The sequence below is a fragment of the Phodopus roborovskii genome, unplaced genomic scaffold (genome assembly GCF_943737965.1).
Source record: "Phodopus roborovskii unplaced genomic scaffold, PHOROB, whole genome shotgun sequence".
Classification (NCBI taxonomy): domain Eukaryota; kingdom Metazoa; phylum Chordata; class Mammalia; order Rodentia; family Cricetidae; genus Phodopus; species Phodopus roborovskii.
In genome coordinates this window covers 9,022,377-9,042,074 of record NW_026126645.1, presented here as the reverse complement: position 1 = coordinate 9,042,074, position 19,698 = coordinate 9,022,377, and the positions used below count along the sequence as shown (strand labels likewise).

At 45.0% G+C, this 19,698-nt stretch overlaps 1 protein-coding gene across 1 annotated transcript in view; it reads left to right on the top strand.

Moving 5' to 3' along the window:
* Nucleotides 1-19,353, top strand: part of Pdpn (podoplanin) — a 35,072-nt gene extending 15,719 nt beyond the window's left edge. The window contains exons 2-6 of the mRNA XM_051173615.1: nucleotides 10,652-10,788; nucleotides 12,734-12,878; nucleotides 16,151-16,189; nucleotides 17,377-17,488; nucleotides 18,286-19,353. Coding sequence (XP_051029572.1) covers nucleotides 10,652-10,788; nucleotides 12,734-12,878; nucleotides 16,151-16,189; nucleotides 17,377-17,488; nucleotides 18,286-18,292 — 440 coding nt within the window. The 3' untranslated portion in view covers nucleotides 18,293-19,353. The remainder of the gene's footprint in view (nucleotides 1-10,651; nucleotides 10,789-12,733; nucleotides 12,879-16,150; nucleotides 16,190-17,376; nucleotides 17,489-18,285) is intronic.
* Nucleotides 19,354-19,698: the final 345 nt, after the last annotated feature.

Here is a 19,698-nt window from a genome sequence, read left to right as displayed (position 1 = left end):
TATTTTTATTTTATGTGCATTGGTATTTTGCCTGCATGTCTGTGTGAGGGTGTCATGTCTTGACAAACGGGTGTGAGCTGCCATGTATGTTGGTGCTGGGAAGTGAACCTGGGTCCTCTGGAAGAGCAGTCAGTGCTCTTAACCACTGAGCCATCTCTCCAGCCCTGAATAAACATTTTTAAATAAACTTGTATTTACTAGACTTCATCTTATGTATGCATTGTTTTTGTTTAGAAACAGAGCCTTGAAGTTCTTGCCTCAGCCTCTGGAGTGCCTGGAATTATAAATGTGCCCTATCTACCCCACCAGGCCTATTTTTCAAATCTTTTCTTCAGAATCTTTAAAAAATCTTTTCAAAATCATGTCTCTATTCTGAATGCAACTGGGAGCATATAACTTTCTTGTTGTTGTTGTTAGCCTACTGTTTCTGCTAAAATGCAAGACCAAAACTTGCTAGGATTTTTTTTTTAAAGCAGTCTATTTCTCTCAATAACCACAAGAATCATCTCAAAGCCGTTTAATCACCAATATTGTGCATTGAGGTGTGGTGCAGCCTTTAACGTGAAAGGCAGCCCGGCTCTGTTGGCCAACAACCACAGGTTGTCTTTGAAGACCCCGGGAGTGACCCAGCTCCTGACTCTTCATCTGTAAAACCATCTTTACATTTCAAGATACAATGCTTTGGAAACTGCCCCTCTAGCAGTCAGATTCTAGAGTTACAGGATGACCAACAGGAGCCCAGTAGACAAGTGAGATGGGCTTTAGGGGTGGAGATGCAGCCAGCAGTGGTGATGCACCTCTTTAATCCCCACAGTCAGGAGTGGGAGGCAGGTGTGGGAGTCTGGTCTACAGAGCAAGTTCCAGGTCAGCCAGGGCTACATAGAGAAACCCTGTCTTGAGCCTAGTGGGTGAGTGGGGGAGGGTTGAAGGTGCCTGCCACTAATAGACCTGACAATCAGAGTTGGACCTCCAAGACCCACAAGTTATCCTCTGACTTCTACATGCACATGGTGGCGCACATACCCCCCCCCCACACACACACAAGAAACATACACATAAATAATCGTAATAAAAAGAATGGTTACTTTCAAAGGGATAAAAAGAAAGATGTAATCATGTGGCGCTGGGAATAGAATTGGAGTTGTTTCACCTGAACTTAACTTTCTGTGTTTGGATCAAATCCGAGGAAACCCTCAAAAATAACCCAGTATGGCTCCTTAAGGCAGCTGGCTTTGTGTGGACACTCCTGAGAGATGTTAGCAGCAGAGCTGAGTCAGCTGAGTTCTCAGCTCCAGCTCCTGGCCAAGTGAATGTTTCTGTACATTATGGAGTGATGACAGCTCCTGCCCCCTGCCGTGGTCAGCCCCGTTCTCTCCTGGCTCATTTTTTCTTCAGACCAATACATTAGCGTTTTTGTTGCAGCACACGTGAAGTACGAGATCCTGGATGTTTTGGATCTAAGCTTCTTGCCTTCATTGTTAAGCGTTTTCTGACTGCATATTGGCATCATGTTTCTTAGAGAGGTTGAAAAGCTTTAGAGTTCTGCTAGCTTTTGGGGGCCTTAGTCACCTAGACACAGTCAGTCCAGGAATATCCTTTTATTTTTTTTTTTTTAAAACAATAACCAAGTAAAGAACACTCAGATTTTGTTATTGTTGTTTTTGTTTTGGTTTGGTTTTTTCCAGACAGGGTTTCTCTGTAAAGCTTTGGAGCCTATCCTGGCACTCATTCTGCAGACCAGGCTGGCTTTGAACTCACAGAGATCCACCTTCCTTTGCCTCCCAAGTGCTGGGATTAAAGGTGTGTGCCACCAATGCCTGGCTAGAACACTCAGATTGGCATTCTCCGTGCATCCTCTAACAGACACACTCAGCTGTGGGCTAAGACACCTTGCTTTGTGGGAAAACCTGGCTTGTCATTCCCACAGAATCGGATTACATAACCCTCAACTCTTCACCCAAAGCATCAGCAGCTACTTCTGTGGCCAGGCACTTAGTTATCATAGAAAGTTCAAAGTCTGTATTCATCATCCACTTCAGTGAGCCTTGATAGCCATGCCTGGGATGGAGAGTTTAGCTTCGTCTTGACACATCTGTCAGTCCAGGAGGTACCACAGAAAAGGCCACTTACACAGCTGGTTTTGTTGTTTACTTTGAGACAGGATTTCATGTGTGGCTGGAGGTGATCTTGAACTCACAAGATTCCTGCCTCAGCCCCCTAAACACTTGTGAGGTTACAGGCATCAACCATCACACCCAACAGAATAAATAAGTTTCTTTTTCGTTTTGTTGTATGCATGCACACAAGCAAACATTGTTGGTTTATTTCATGTGATGTCAGTGTGTGAACCCAGACATGCCGGACAAGCATTCGCTCTACAGATGAGCTACACACCCAGCCCCATGGGCTCCTGTCTTCATGGTGACTGCTGATTTCACTTGAACAGAGAAGCGAAGGACTGTCTTTCTAAGGCATGCAGGCCTTTAGAATAAATAACATCCTCCCTCTAATTCACCTCCCACAGACACGGAGGAATGTGTGGTGCTGTGGCACATGACAGCTATGGTGCCACATTTGAACTCCATTATAATTTTATGAACAAAGGTTGTTGTGTACTGAATCTTGTTATGTAAGGCATGCCTACATATTCCTGTTTTATGGACCACATCAAGTAAACACAGACAGTCAAACTATTAGGTGTGTAAACAGAGACTTGGGGAGGTAGAAGTGGATATTTGCATAACCAGAGGAAGTCTTTGTGAGTATGGTGTTAGAGAGAGAAAATACAATGTTTGATTACTGGCTTGTCTTGTCTTTTGCAAAAGAGATGCAAATTCCGTCTATAGAAAAACAGGCTGTAGCATCTAATGTAAAGAGTATATCGTGTGTGTGTGTGTGTGTGTGTGTATGTCTGTGTGTGTGTATGTGTGTGTGTGTGTATGTGTGTGTGTATGTGTGTGTATGTGTGTGTGAGTGAGTGTGTGTGTATGTATGTGTGTGTGTGTATGTGTGTGATGTATGTCTGTGTATGTGTGTGTGTATGTGTGTGTGTATGTGTGTGTGTGAGTGTGTGTGTATGTGTGTGTATGTGTGTGAGTGTGTGTGTATGTATGTGTGTGTGTGTATGTGTGTGATGTATGTCTGTGTATGTGTGTGTGTGTATGTGTGTGTGTATGTGTGTGTGTGAGTGTGTGTGTATGTGTGTGTATGTGTGTGTGTGAGTGTGTGTGTACCTGTATACTTGTGCATGTATTAGGTTGATATTGCATATCTTCCTCAGGGTCTCTTCCTGGAACATTCTGCTAGACTAGCTGTTCTGTAAGCTTCAGGGATCCTCCTGTCTCTTCCTTCCACCAGTACTGGGGTTACAAATGTGTATCACCATACTCAGCTTTTTTTTAAAAGATGTATTTATTTCATGTGTATGTGTGTCTTTATGTTGTTACATAAAGTACATGTGCATGTGAGTGCAATACCCATGGAGGCCAGAAGAGGGCATCAGACCCCCCCCCAGAACTGGGATTACCGGCAGTTGTGAACGGCTATGTAGGTGCTGAGAACTGAACCTGGATTCTCTCCAAGAGCAGCAAGTGTATTTAACCACTGAGCTACCTGCCCAACCTCCATTTTCAGCTTTTATATAGTTTCCAGGGATCAGTGCTCAACCCCCCCAACCCCCTCTAGGCTTTCAGAGCAAGCACTTTACCAACTAAGTGAGCCATCTCCCCAGAACCCTAAAGAAAATGTCGCTAAAGAAGACATTCTTGATTGCCAGCAGCCAGACGGGACCATTCATTACCACAAATTAAAGAAATATAAATCAAATCAAAAGACTGAACTGTATCATGAATTCTAATCAGTACTACTAATAAAAACCCAGAGTTAGATATTGGGGAGGAGGGGAACTAATCAAAGAAGCAAAACAGCCAGACAGTAGTTCTTACCTCTGTCGAGTCCTCAGACCAAAGGGATGATCCTGTCTCTAGGAATCCTCAGGCTAACTGGCTAGACTGCATCCGTCTTCACAGATCCTCAGACTGCATCTCTCTCTCGTCTCCTCTGGATGTATAATCCCCTCTCTGCCTGGTCATATCACTCTGATCTCCACCTCCCTAGTGCTGGGATTAAAGGGGTGGGATCCCTTTGTTTGAGTTGTTCCTCTTTTAGACGAGATTCAATCTGTAACCCAGGGTGGCCTTGAACTCACAGAGATCCATTTGCCACTGTCTCCAAAGTGCTGGAATTAAAGGTGTGTGCCACCACTGGCTGGCCTCTATGTTTGACTAGTGTGGCTAGCTTTGTACTCTGATCTTCAGGAAAGCTTTATTTGTGAGATCATAAACAAAATATCACCACACTGAACACAACATTCAAAATATTTTTATTAGAGATTTGTGAACGCAACATTGTACCTATTATAATCTCCAGTATAACAAGCTATCAAATTCTATACCTTTTAAAACCAATATCAGAGCCAGGTACGATGATAACCTGTAAATCCAGCACGTTGAAGGCCGAGGCAGGAGGATTTCTAGGAGTTTAAGGCCAGCCTGAGCTACATATAGAGATCTCATCTCCAAGCAAACAAAGAGATGAAAAGAAACTCTATCCACAAATATGTCCTTATTTGAATAATTTCTTTTAAGGCTTATTTATTTTTATTATTTTTCGTAGTGTGGGTGAATGTCATGTGTATGCAGATGCCCTCAGGCCAGAAGAGGATGTGGGGCCCCCAGTAATTTGAAGTTACAGGTGGTTATGAGCTGCCTAGTATGGGTGCTGGGTACTGAGCCTAGACCCTCTGTAAGAGCAGCAAACTCTGTCTCTCCAACCCCTTAAAAAATTTATTAAAAATCTTTTTGCATTTATTTATTTGTTTGTTTGTTAGGAGGGCACATATGCCATCTCATGCATGTGGAGGGGCCAGAGGTCAGCTTGAAAGAGTGGGTTCTCCCCTTCTACTATGTGGGTCCCAGGGGTGGAACTCAAGTTGCCAGGCTTGGCAGCAAGCACCTTTACCAACTGACTCATCTTGGCAGCCCATAAACTTGCAATTTGACTTAGTGTTATTAGAATTACACATAAAGATAAAATCATTCGTAGGGTCAGGTGAGGTGGCTTGGTGGTTAAGCACATGCTGCTCTTGCAGAGAACCTGGGTTTGGCTCCCAGAACCCACGTAGCCACTCACGATAATCTATAACTGTGCACAATAGTCTGGTGCACAGTTAAGCTCTTGGCTTCTAAACTTAAGAACCTCAATGTAAAATTCATTGGTACAGTTATCTCCTCCTAAAAAGTTCAGATTTTGGTCTAGCTTTAAAAAAAAAAAATTCTTGAGACTTGTTTATTTAACTTGTGTGGATGTTTGTCTGCATGTCTGTTTGTGATTAAGTGCATGCTATGTCCATAGAGGCCAGAAAAAGGCATCAAATTCCCTAGAACTGGTTACAGATAGTATGAGCTGCCATGTGGGTGTTGGGAATTGAACCCATGTCCTCTGGAAGAGCAGCCGGGGATCTTAAGCCACCTCTCCAGCCCCCGACTTAGCTTTTTAAAGAATAGCAATCAAAATGCGGAGGGAGGGACTGTTAGTTCTCACTCCCATGCTGGCCAGAGCTGAGTGCATCAGGAAAGTGCCCTCTGGGGTCTAGGAAGGGATACAGGTGTTTCCAGAGCTTTCCTGGCAAGGCAGGCTGTAAGAATTGGTTGTGACTGTAGATTCTTTACTCTCCATTTACGTAAACATTTGTATGCAAGTGTGGACATGCAACCCTGAACATGTGTATGTGCTGGTGTGTGTATCCTAGGAGGACACTTGAGTGGGAAGACATCAATCCCTGGCTTGAAGGTCACAAGAAAAGAGAAAAGGAGATGTCAACTGCTGGCTGGAAACTCACTCGGCAGCTGGCTTAGTAGACACTCCACCAGGGAAAGCCTTCTGCCAAAATAATTGAGAATCTTGTAAAGATAACTTTCCCATGGAACCAAAAAGAATGCTGGGCCAGAGAGACAAAAGACACGCATCGTAATCTTGACGGTCATTCATAAAACACCCTTTGTCTATTCAGGGAGACTTTAGAACTGGGCTGTGTGGGCCAAGGAGAAGAAAGAACAAGGAGGAATTTTTATCGAGTTACTCTTTCAGTGAACTGAGCTTTCTATGAAGGGACTGAAGCCAGCGTCGTTCAGTACTTTTGCTTTTAAAGCAAGGCTTGTTTCAAGTTGAGAGACATCATATATGGAAAATGAATTTTCTGAATGGTTCCTGGAAACTTAACAATTGATGGTTTTTAAAAAACTGAATTCAATCCAAGGGGATAAAGGATTTTTGTTGTTGTTGTTGTTTTAGTTTTTTACTAGTATTGTGTTAGCATTCTGTTAGCTTGTATTAACTGTAAATGATAGGGTTTCATTATCACATTTTGGTACATGTCATATTTGGTCATATTCACCTCTTGCTGCTCCCTCTCATAGTCCTTCTATAGTCTCCATTCTCTCCCAGACTAACAAACTACTCCCTTTCTAACTTTGTATCCTCTCTCTCTCTCTCTCTCTCTCTCTCTCTCTCTCTCTCTCTCTCTCTGTGTGTGTGTGTGTGTGTGTGTGTGTGTGAGAGAGAGAGACCCAGTGAGTATTACTTATGGGACAGTGAGTACTTTACCAGTGGCCACGCCACCGAAGAAAATGTCTGTCTCACGGGATGCTTAGCTTTTAGGTAAAGATTGCTTATCTTGGAAAAGGACACTAAACATCTGTCTACTCCACAGGCATAAACCCTGCCCTCAGCCCACAGCAGCAAATGACCACAAGAGGAGGCCTGCCATTTGTATGCACTGAGTTTTTAAGGTTTTAAGGCTTTTTCCTGAGCATTTTTAAAAATCAAATTCATGAGTTTTTCTTTAATTAAATTTACTTATTTATTTTACACCCCAATCACAGTTTCTTCTCCCTCCTCTCCTCCTATTCCTTCCCCTATCTCCCCAACTTCTATTAGAAATGGGCAGACCTCCCATGGGTATCAACAAAGCAGGGCACATCAAGTTGCAGCAAGACTAAGCCCCTCCCCTGTTTTAAGGCAGGCCAAAGCTAACCCAGCCAAAGTGTTAGGGGCAGCCTGGGCAGCCTCGGCTCCCACTTTTAGGAATCTCACAAGTAGACCAAGCTACACAACTGTCACATATATGTAGAGGGACTAGGTCAGTCCCATGCAGACTCCATTGTTGGTCAGAATACAAAATTGTACAGCCACTTTGGAAATCAACAGGGTGGTTTCTCGCAAGACATAATTTTTTTGTTGGTTTGGTTTCGGCCTTTTGGATTTTTTTTTTTTTGAGTTTCTTTATTCAAGGATTCATATGCCAGGCAGCTCATCCGAAGCTATCCGTCCACAACTGGAATGGGGCCAGCTGCAAAGAGAAGGCTCTGGAACAGAGCAGCATTGCTCCAGAGGCCTCCCACCCTGTTGGCATCAGCTGTGGAGTTATGACCCAATAGCTATTCGCTGTGCTTCTGGCTGGGCTCTCTCAGCAGAGGGGAAATAAAGTATGGAAGGAAGGACTGCTCATCACGGCAACATCCCAGACATGGGCAACCATCTGCTCTTTAATTACACCAAGCCCTTTCCAAGTTCTTGTGATGCGTGCTTTTCTTTCGCAACTGCAACTGCGTTTAGTCATGGCATTTCCAGAGCGGCTCCATCTAGGGAGGATGCCAGTAGCCAATGAGTCACATTTGTAACTCGTGAAAGGGATTACGTGAATTGAGAGCAGATGCCCTGGTGTAGTTAGTCCAGAGGCAATTAGAGGAGGGCACTGTCATCTTGTACACCATTTGAGTCCGTCTATTTCCCATTGCTGTAACAAAATACCCCAAACCAAGTGATTTATAAAGAATAAACGTTTCTTCTCCCCATGGCTCTGGAGGCTGGGAAGTTCAAGAGCATGGTACCCGTGTCTGCTAGCACCTTCTCAAGGACTTAGCTTTGCAGAAGACGTTACAGTAAGAGCGCATGTGCCAGCTTAGATCTACCTTCCTCTTACCCACCAGTCGCCTCTTGCAGACCCAAGTTGATGGATGACCTCATTCAATCCTCATTAGCCATGCACACCCCCCCTCCCCCAAGCCCTAACTTCAAACACCATTGACCTATGAATGTGGGGATTCAATTTCTAGCCCATGGGACCTGGGGAGATAGGTGAAAGCTGTGGCACCCCACCACAATGGATTCCAACCTGCTGCTGCTTCATCCCATCCACTAATCCCCAGTCATTCATCCAAGTGTGAGTTCAGACATGTCAGGGGAGATGACTTAGTTTGGTAAAACACTTGCTGTGTCTCAGTTTGCCTCTCCGCTGCTGTAATGAAACATTGACCAAAGTACAGCCTGGAGAGGAAAGGGTTTATTTGGCTTACAGATTTCAAGCATCATCAAGGCATGCTTCAAGGCGGAAGCCTAGAGGCTGAACTTGAAGCAGAGACAGAGGAGCACTGTCACTGCTTGCTGGCTTGCTCTCCAAGGCTCACTTTCTTCTCTCCCCTCCCCCTCTCCCATCCTCCTCTTCTTCTAGAACAGGGTTTCTGGGTGGTGGTGGTACACATCTTTAATCCCACCAGCACTTGGGAGGCAGCAGCAGGCATATCTCTGCGTTCCAGGATAATCAGTACTATCCAGAGAAGCCTCGTCTTGAAAAATAAAAAAGACAGGGTCTTGCTGTGTAGCCCCTACCTGGCCAGGAAGTCACTATGTAGGCCTTAGTCTGCCTTCTTATACAACTCAGGACTGTCTGCCCAGGGGCACCACCCATACTGTGCTGGACTACTCCACATCAAGCTTTAACCTAGGAAATGCCTGCCCTACAGACATGCACACAGGCCAGCCTGGCAGAGGCAGTTCCTACCTTGAGATTCCCTTCTCCTGGGTGACTCTACTGTGTCGGGATGACAGAAACGAATAACATGTCATGCCAGCATGAGTTGAAGCCCCAGAACCCACAGAAAGCCAGACACAGTAGTGCATATCTGTGGCTTTAATGCGTCTAAGAAGAGAAGGGAGGCGGAGACAGGAGAATCCACAATTCACAGGTCAGCTACCTTGACTTACACAGTAGCAAACAAGAGACGGTGTCTCAAACAATGTAGAAGCAGAGAACTGACCCTGAGGTTGTCCTCTGACCTCTACACATACAGCATGGCATATATCTGCCTGCACACTTACACACATACACATAAGCTAGGACAGTGGGGTCAAGTAAGTTTAGCTTTTGATACTAAGCATCCTGTTGGCATTTCAACCGGTTTTGTTGCTGGAGTTTCTTTTCCATCTGGTCCCGCAGCCACTAGCCCCAAATAAACACACAAAGACTTATATTAGTTATAAAACTATTGGTCAATGGCTAGGGATTCTTACTGGCTATCTCTTTGTTTTTAACCCTCACCACTAATCTATGTATTTCTACATGGCCTTATCTTACCAGTGAATGGCTGGTGTGTCCTGTCTTCACAGTCTCTCTACATGGCGTCTCTTTCTAAGGGGCTCTCTACCCACCCTTCCCAGAATTCTCTTCATCTCCTAGTGCCGCCTATCTTTCTGCCTCTATTGGCCTAACAGTGTTTTATTCATCAATCAGTAAGAGAAACATATACAGGACATCCCCCATCAATGTTTAAGTATACTGCTGACTCCATATGTAATTTGGTGATGCATGCATTTAATCCCATCACTCAAGAGGCAGAGGCAGGTGGATCTCTGTGAATTCAAGATCAGCCTGGTCTGCACAATGAATTCAGGAAAAAGCCAAGGATGTATAGAGAAAACACTGTTCAAAAAAGTTGAAATCAATCTATGAGGTCATTGGGTTGGTGATATGAATTACCCAAGTGAGCAGCAATCTCAATTAAATAGTTATGGAGATTAGGATTGTTGTTGTTGTTTTAAATTTTATCACATCTTATTTATTTATGGGGAAGGGGCATGTGTCATGGCACACATGTGACCATTGGAGAACAACTTGCAAAAGTTGAGTCCTAGGTTTGAACTCAGATTACTAGGCTTAGCAGCATGCACCTTTACCTTCTTGGCCATCTTGCCAGCCCTATGATTTTTTTTGGACTAATTAATTAATGTTTTGGTGCTGGGAATTGAGATCAGCACCTTGGGCATACCAAGCATGCGCTCTACTGCTAGGCTATACTCCTAACCCTGAGAGTTTGATTGTAAAAACTGAACAGACATTGATTATGTTGGACATCGTAGGTTTGCATAGAACATGGAGCCATGTATGTTTAGGGAACTTTTCAAGTGATTCTACAGAGTTTTTCTGGTCTACACAATATTCTGCCCATCTGAATGCCTTAGTTGGGAAGATGCTGGCTCTTTACTGTAAAGGGAAGGGCAGGCATGTTCTTGTCCAGGCCTAGCTGGCAGCCTCACCATGTGTCTCCATTTTCCTTTGCATCTCAGTGGAGTCAACCAGGCCATGGAGTGTGTCAGAGGCACCACAAGGACAGTGGTGTGGGCCCTGGCGTGTGACAGGTCAGAAAGGACCACATTGTACACAGTGTAAAACATAATCGTGACTGTAGGTGGCCAATTGGCTTCACCCACATCGTTTGCACACTGCATCCCTCCCTGACTGGCCTTTCTCTTGCAGGGGCCATAGGCCGGCTAGAAGATGATATTGTGACCCCAGGTACAAGAGACGGCATGGTGACCCCAGGCCTAGAAGACAGAATAGGAACCACAGGTGCTACCGGAGGACTGAATGAATCTACTGGCAAGGCGCCTCTGGTGAGTGTCTGGGGGAAGGGGCGGTGGCTCCAAAGGCAGGCTGTCAAATGCCATGGTACGGTGTGTACTTGTACAAGAAACCAGCTGCTGTACAAGAAAGTAGTGGTGTGGCTCAGGACAGAAGGTACGTCTAAGTCTTATCCAGAGACAAGGGAGCTGGTGTGGTGGGCACACACAATTTGACAGCAATAGACTTCTCAAAGTAGTAAGAATTCAGCCTAGTATTTGCAAACCTGAGCTGAAGCCAGGTGTAGTGGTACTTGTCTGCAATTCAGGTACCTGGGAGGCAGAAGTGGCACATCTCTAAATATGGGCCAGCCTGGTCTACATGGTGAGTTCCAGGATAGCCAGAGTTCATAATGAGAGTCTGTCAAACAAACAAACAAGCTAAAAAGGACTGGATTCAGGGAGGTTTGGTAGGTCCCTGTGGGGGGGAGGGGTTCACCCAAAGGGATCATGAAAGCCTCAAGCCAGTTACTACACAACCTAACTCTGTATCTCTTCATCCGGATCATTTGCTCTGCCCTCATGGATGAACAATGAAAAAGTTAAAAAGCCAGCACTGGGCTGGGGAAATAGCTCTGTCAGTAGCATGCATGCCTTGCAAGCATGAGGACCTGAGTTTGATCTTTAGAACCCATGTAAAAGCCAGAGGTGATGGTACCTGCTTGTAACCCTAACTCTGGGGAGGCAGAGAAAGGAGGCTCTCTGGGGTTTGCTGGCCAGCTAGCCTAGCCTAATAAGTACACCCCAGGTCAGTAAAAGACCCGTCTCTTAAAACCGCAAATACACATTCACATATGTCCACTCACTGTGTGGACGGATTTTTTTTTTCCTTTGGGCCACCAGCTCACAAAAAAAAAAAAAAAGAAAGAAAGAAATGTCACGGAGACTTATTAATTATGAAAGCTTGGCCTAGAGCTTAGGATTATCCCACAAGCTCTTATAACTTAAATGAACCCACTCTTATGAATCTACATTTTGTCTCATGGCTTTTTACCTCTCTCCCATCTCGCACCTCCTGTTTCCTCTTGGCCTCTCTCTCTCTCTCTCTCTCTCTCTCTCTCTCTCTCTCTCTCTCTCTCTCTCTTCCTCCCTCCCCCTTAGGTTCATCTCCTCTTCTTTTCTCTTAGCCTGGAAGTCCTGCCTAACCTCTTCCTGCCTAGCTATTGGCCATTCAGCTCTTTATTAAACCAATCACAGTGATGCATCTTTACACAGTGTAAAGGAATATTCCACAACTGCCCACCTTCTTCCCTAAATACAGTTACACATAAGACCAGAGCCACTTCCTAGCCTTCCACTGTCACGGGATGGCTGTGAGGAATCTTTCCTGCAGGAGTCAGTTCGCATTATGAAATCTCCTCAGCTTTGTTCACTGAATATACTTAAAAAGTTGCCTGCGGTATACTGAGAATATTGAACTCATTTAAAGGGCCTGGTACAAGAGAAGCTGTCCCCCTCCACATAGCTCTCAAATCGATGCTATGGGAGGAAAGTGCTAGTCCAGTGTGAGGGAGAGAAAATATTAAGTGTGACTGAGCCAGTGTGTTTTAAGGAGCCAAGGGACAGGAAGTCTGCATGCGAAACATTCAGAGTTCATTTCTGGACTGAACCTGGTTTTATCCCCATCTCTACTCTGGTTTTTCAAGAACACGGTTTCTCTATGTATCCCTGGCTGTCCTGGAACTAGCTCTGTAGACCAGGCTGGCCTTGAACTCCCAGAGATCCGCCTGCCTTCGCCTTCCAAATGGTGGGATCAAAGGCGTGCGCCACCACTGCCGCCCACCCCTGCCTCCACTCTTGTTTATTTATTTCCATCTGGGATTTATTCTTTTATTTTTTTAATGCATGCTACCTTAAAACATTTCCTTCAGGAAGTCAGGCCCTGTAGGTTTTAAACCAGAGGCTTTATTTTCTCTTCTGCCTCGCTCACTCCTAACAGGTACCAACACACACAAAGATTCCCTTTGAGGAACTGCCCACCCCAGGAATCTCAGACCATGATGGCGAAGAACATAAGAGTATAACCACTGTCAGAATGGTGACTAGCCACTCTGTGGATAAGGAAACAAGTCACCCCAACAGAGGTGGGTCCACTCTTATGTAATCCATGGAAGCCAGAAGCAGAAGAGTCAGAGACTTGAGGGAATACAGTATAAATCCCGTGCCAGGCTTTGCGTGCTGGGAACAGAATTCAATACCAACTTCAGTTTATTGGCTTCCTGGGAATATCACTCAACCTTGAATGGGAACTAGTGTCAACCCCCCACAGGGGCCAGCGACTGGCTCCCGGTGTTGTGTTGCTGACCCCGTGTTAAGGACTTTATGTTGGTGGCTGGAGAGAGGGCTGAGTGACTAAGAGCGCAATACTTTCAGATTTCAGTTCCCAGCATCTCATGACCTCCTATGGTGCCAGCTCCCAGGAACCCAACACTTCTGTCTTCTTAGGGTGCCACACACAAACACATACATGTAACAAAAGTAAAGCAAGTATTTCAAAAGGAAAAACATTTGTGTAAGATGGGTCATATGGCACAGTAGGTCAGCAGGTAAAGGTGCTTGCTGCCAAGCTTGAAGGTCTGAGTTCAATCTCTGGAGCACACATGAAGGAAAGCATCAAAGCCCGAAATTCGTCTTCTGTCGGGCACCACAGCTTAGCTCCCAAACATGTATAGATAAATAAATGAGTAAATAAATAAATAATAATGACTTTTAAAGAATCTCAAGAGCAGCCATTCTACACTGAAGCTTCCCGTTTTACCTTATGGCTGTTGTAAGTCAGACTCACCTGGACTTTGGATTGTACGCATCATCCAGATTGGTGCCTGCAGCCTGAACTGACTTTGTAGCTGAGGTTGGCCTTGAAGTTGTGATTTTCCTGCCTCTATTTTCCAAGTGGTAGGATCACATATGCCACTGTGACTGACTGCATGTTGTATGTTATTCTTTAATGCAAACTTCCAGGTCTGGTTGCCAATCTGGCATTAAAAACTCTACAGTAATTCTAAGGATTTAGAAACCGATTTTAGATCCGTAACGCTCATTGTTCTAAGGCACAAGGGTTGCAAACTAGACGCTAGCATGGGCTACATAGTAAGACTTTATTTGCCAAAACAAAACAATAGCATGGGGCTACATGAGGTGCTGTCTCAAGTACAAAGTGAAGCCGTTCACATTTGTATGCCTGTGTACATACCACTATCCACAAGATTTAACACATGGAAGGAAGCAACTCAGTATTCACAAACAAATGAATGGATTAAAAACATACAGTAAGTACACACAGTGGAATGTTACCTAACCCCAAAAGAGAAATAAATGCTTACAATATATGTGAGGCAAATTCACCCAGACGCCAAGGATAATGTGGTGTGAGTCCGCTTGCATGAGCCACCCAGAGGTGCTGAAATGGGTTTCTAGGCGCTAAGGGGGGGATGAATGAAGAGTTACTGTTTAGTGTGTGTAATGTTTCCACTTTGCATAATGGCAAGGATCCATGTTTTGAGAATGTGGTTCAGCAGCAGAATGCTTTTCTAGCATGGCCAAGGGCTTGGGTCTGAGCCCTGGCACACACACACACACACACACACACACACACACAAGTTCAGTAAATGGATGGAGGCGATGGTCGCACATCCTACTCAATGTCTACTCAGTCCTACTCAGCTGCATGTTTCAAAGCATTGATGTTGGTCAGGCATGGCAGTACACAGCTTTGATGCAGGCACTCAGGAGGCAGAGGCACAGAGATCTCTGTGAATGTGAGGGCAGCCTGGTTCATAAAATGAGTTCCAGGCAAGCCAGGGCTGCACAGTGTGCTCCTGCCTCAAAACAAAAGACAAAATCATAATTAATGTCATAACTTTCTTGCCATGTATATTTTGCTCCTATTGTTTTTGTCAAGTGGGGTGGGGGCTTGTTTATTTATTTGGTTGGTTGGGAATTTGGGGGTTCTCTGGATCTAATCTAGTGCCTTCCTCATGGCTAGGCAAGAACTCTACCACGAGATACATCCTGTAAGTAAAGTACATTGAAGTGAATAAAATTTTGCTGCAAGCTGTTAAGAAAACACTAACATTAACTACCAGGCAGAACCAAGTCAGCCTCAGCCAGGAAAGAATAAGGAGTGTTAGAACACATCTCAAAATTGTAGAGGATTTCTCATGTTTAATAGGAGTTAGCAGCCAGTTAGCTGAAAATGCAGCTTTCCCTATTTATTGAGCATTCCTGCTATCAAGCCAGCTCTTGGGTGCTGCGGACATGGCTCAGTGTTTGAGAATACTTACTGTTCTTGCAGAGGACCTGGGTTCAGCTCCTAAGAACCACATAGCTGTAACCACCAGTAACTCCAGCATTTAAAGACCTTGACCCTCTTCTGGCCACTGAACGCACATGACACACATGAGCTCATGCAGGTGCATACACACACACACACACACACACACACACACACACACAGACACATGTTAAATAAATAAACCTTAAAAAAAAAGTTGGGCATAGTGGTATACACTTGTAATACCAGCACCTGGAGAGGAGGCAGAAAGATCAGGAGTTTAAGGTCAACCTCAGCTGCATAGGGCGTTAGAAGCTAGCCTGGGTTACAGTAGAGAGATGCCTAACTTCTACACTTTCTTTTGGGTATTCCCTCTTCTGGGTTGTCCATGTGTTCAGCTATCTGGAAGCTCTCCAAACTGTCCTTTGGGGTTTTTGTGGAGACGGCATGGGCAGCTTGTCCGAGTGTGGCTGAGTAAAGTGGATAATGGGAGAAACTAAGTAAAGCACCTTTGTGCTGAGAGAGGAGTGTGGGAAACTATCCATGAGGAACTCAGGTGGAGAGTGCCTGTATTGTGTCTGCCCTGCTGCACTAGGATGTTGGCAGAAACCCTCACCAGGTGGGAGTCACAAAAGACCAGTTTTCTAGCACCTCTCAGGCTGCTGCCCCAGGAAGTACAGATCTGACCACCAAAGGGATAGCTAGCAGATGACCCACAGCCCGGGCCATCTCTTCCCAAATTCACAGCCTATTCTGAAAATGCTTAGCCGACCTTACACTTCCTGTGTTTGCCAGGATCTTGATAAAAGGTATGAAGTAGCCACATCTGCATTCCTTTGCTTTCCCAGTGTCTCAAAAGTTCCCAACCATTTATTTCCCAGAGAACCTGTAGGTGGGAAGTAACAGTTGCAAAGGCAGTAATCTGTCAGAGCTGGCTTCTGAACCCTCTATGAGGTTTGTTGAGGAAATTACTCTCTTTACATATGTTTTGTTACATTCCTCTTAAGGTAAATTCACCTGCCAACTGTTAAATTATAGTCATTAGATCCTAATGGTTCTCTATTTTTATTTCTCTCTTTCCAGATAACACAGCTGATGAAACACAGACAACAGATAAGAAAGGTAAATGAGAACTTGGTCCTTCGGGAGCTAAAATGAAAGTTTCTTTGAATCCAATTTTTGAGAAGAATTCTATTTTTTCTTGGATCTCAGTCTAACAAGAACAGAATGGACCATCTTCCAAAAAAGATGATTCCCTTCCTTCCTCCCTCCCTCCCTCCCTCCTTCCCTCCCTCCTTCACTTACTTTTTAAAGTGCTGGGAATTGAACCTAGCACCTTATGCATACTAAACCAATGCTCTACCATTAAGTAACACCCACAGCTCACTTTAACTTTTGACTTTGAGACAGAATATCACTAAGTTTTGCCCAGGCGGGTACTAAATTTGCAATCCCTCTGCCTCATCTTCACAGATAGCTGGGATTATAGGACAGCTCTGCAGGCCCAGCACCTTCAATTTTATAGTTATTAAGAGAGAAAAGGAGATGTCGTGCATTTGAAAGGAAGACTAGAGACACAATTCAGTTGTAAAGCACTTTGATATAGGATGGGACCCCAGTACTAAAATAAACGCATACACAATACTCTCTCTGCCTCCCTGCACACTTCTCTCTCTCTCTCTCTCTCTCTCTCTCTCTCTCTCTCTCACACACACACACACACACACACACACACACACACACACCTTTCTCCCTCCCTCTCTCACACAAACACACAGAGTGCATTTACTTAATGACAGCTGTGGAGAATGACAACACTTCACAGTTTCCTGCTACTCTATTGTATTGAATAAGCTGACATCCTTGCTCTTCATTGTTATGGAAATACTTTGAGGTTTTCTATTTAAATAATGTTAGCTGTAGCTTTGCCATACAGAGCCTTTATTGTGGTGAAACATGGTCCTTCTATTCTGAGTTTTCTGGGGCTTTTGTCATTGACTAACCATAAAGAAGCATGGCCATCAACAGCGAAGCCAGCGTGTTATGTGTGGTAAATTCAGAGACTCAGAAACCTCTTGATTCACAAGATGGGATCAGGGTGGGGCTGAGGCTTGGTGGCATGGTAGCACACTCAAGGCCGGGGTTTGCTCCCAGGCACCAAGAAGAGAAAACTGGCTTCCACACCTGACTCGGGCTCAGCTGTACTTGGGAGCTGTGCAGAGACCACTCAGTGCTGAGCTCGGCAGAGCAGTGCCAGTGCTTGAATCTGCTAATTACTGGGACTCATGGTTCTTTCCCCTTCCATTCAGATGGCTTGGCAGTAGTAACCCTGGTTGGAATCATAGTTGGAGTCCTGTTAGCCATCGGCTTCCTTGGAGGGATCATCATTGTGGTTATGAGGAAAATTTCTGGAAGGTTCTCGTAAGTAACCTCTTAACCCTATGTGATATGTGAACATAGGCAGTCCTGCTCTCCACTCTAGAAACCTCTGCACAAGGTCGTCTTCGGAAGCCCATCGCTGCCACAGGTGCAGCCCCTGCTGTTTTCCAGGGACAGATGTCAGTGTTGGCTTTACAAGTTTCTGAAAACCTACTCAGAGCCCAAGACTGACTTCCTAGGAGGTCTGAGCAGATTGGATCTCTCGTATTAATTTCCCAACTACTGAAACTTAAAAAAAAAAATCCAAACCAAGGTTTAACTTGTTTCCTAATCTTGCACTATCCAGCTGTCAAAGGCAGGTGCACTGTGGGAAAAGGAGCACCTGTCCCAGTGCCAGGCCCCTGTGTTCTCTCTCTCTCTCTCTCTCTCTCTCTCTCTCTCTCTCTCTCTCTCTCTCTCTCTCTCTCTCTCTCTCTCTCTCTCGGGTCATTGCCTCTTCCTGACCCTGACTTTCGGAGGGAAGAGCCTTATTCCTGGCTAAGCTTCCTTCACAGTGTTTCAACTCAGCACCAGAGAACTGTGACGATGGGTGGGGAGGGGAGAGGATGAGTCATCTACAACTGGGAGGTGCGCTGATAAACAGCTGTCAATGCATCATGTTTGGGAACATCTGGACTCCTTTGCAAGGGTTAGGTGTGGAAGGGAGTAACTGGGGAAGAAGGGCACAGGGTTCTGGCACAGAAACCACAGAACAGGACAATAGGCTCAATGACTGTGGGGCGGGGAGTGACTAGTCCCAGCAACAGTAAAAGGAGTAATAATTCTCTTCATTTTCACAGGCCCTAAAGAGCTGAACAGATCAGGCTGTTCCCCCAACGTATCTGAAAATAAGAGTGCTTCCAACTTCCCCTGCTCCCCGTTCTCTGCTTGTGGAGGAAGATGACCCATGAAATGCCCCCCACCCACAGCCATGGCGACTCCTCCACTTGCCAGAGGTACCAAAGGACAGACCCATGACAAGCCATGGCCCCTCAAAGCATATGCCTTTGGATAACAAACATTTTTAATATAAGTTTTGTAATAAAGGATTCAAAAGACAACATGCATAGAAAATGGAGCAAAACTATGTAAACTGACTTGTAACCAAGACAGAGCCACCAGTTGGCTTTAGCAACTGTAACCATGGCTTCAACCTGGCCATTCCCTACTACTGTTAAAAGGCGAAGGAATCTGGAAATGTTTATTGAATCTGTGGAGCAGTTGGCTCCGGTATTACGTCAAAGAGTCATGGGCCTTTTTGCTGTTGCTAACCTAGTGATATGTACACATTCTGGGCTAGTGGGGTCTGTGTTTAAATGTGTTTGAGTCATAAAGTAGAAAATGTAAACTTAAAGTCAGGCATGATGAGGCCCCTTAAGGGAATCCGGTTGGACCATTTCAGAAGCACCCATTGTGGCTTTACTTCCAGGAAGATACTATGCTGTTTACAATTCTCTAAACCATCTCCAAGCCATGATACCTTCGTGGCCCAGAGGTCTGTCCCCTCTGCTTCCCTTGGGTGACTCCAAGTAAAGGAGTCACATCCTCATCTACCTAGACTCAAACCTTCGGATGAGCTTCTCCTTTCTGGACTGTGGAGGTCTTATCCCAGATGTTGGATGTCGCAGGATGCCAGAGGCTCAGCAGCTGTAGCCCCAAGAATGGAACTTGGTCCTTAAACAGAAGAGATTCCTGAATGTGCTTTGGTGTAGGAAATAAACCGACCAGTTTCTAGCATCTGCCTTCTGCCTCTGAGGAAAGACAGGGAAAGCAAAAATAATCTTGTGTAATCTTAGTTGCTCTTATATGGCTGGATGTCAAGGTCTGATTTTAAAATAAAAGATGCTTCCAGTCTTCATGACATACCACACCTTTCCGTGGGTTTAGTTGAAAAGGTCCAAATAAAGAGTCCATGGGGATGTCCTGCCTCTGCCACCCAGCCCGGCACTTCTCTCCTGTGGATGTATTGAGTTCTTCTCCTGCACAGTATCGAACACTAGCCTGGCCAGATAACCCTGAAGACTGTGATTATATGATTCTTAACATCCTCTAGCCTAGGAAGAGTTCATACGATGGGGAGAAAAGTAAACCAATGTGCCTGTGTGTTGACCCAGCCCGGCTTGCCCAGCAGGTTGCAGGCTGGCTAAGAGAAGCAGATTAGAGGGGTGAAAGGATCATCTTCCTTACCATCAGTCAGCTTCCAAACTGGAGCT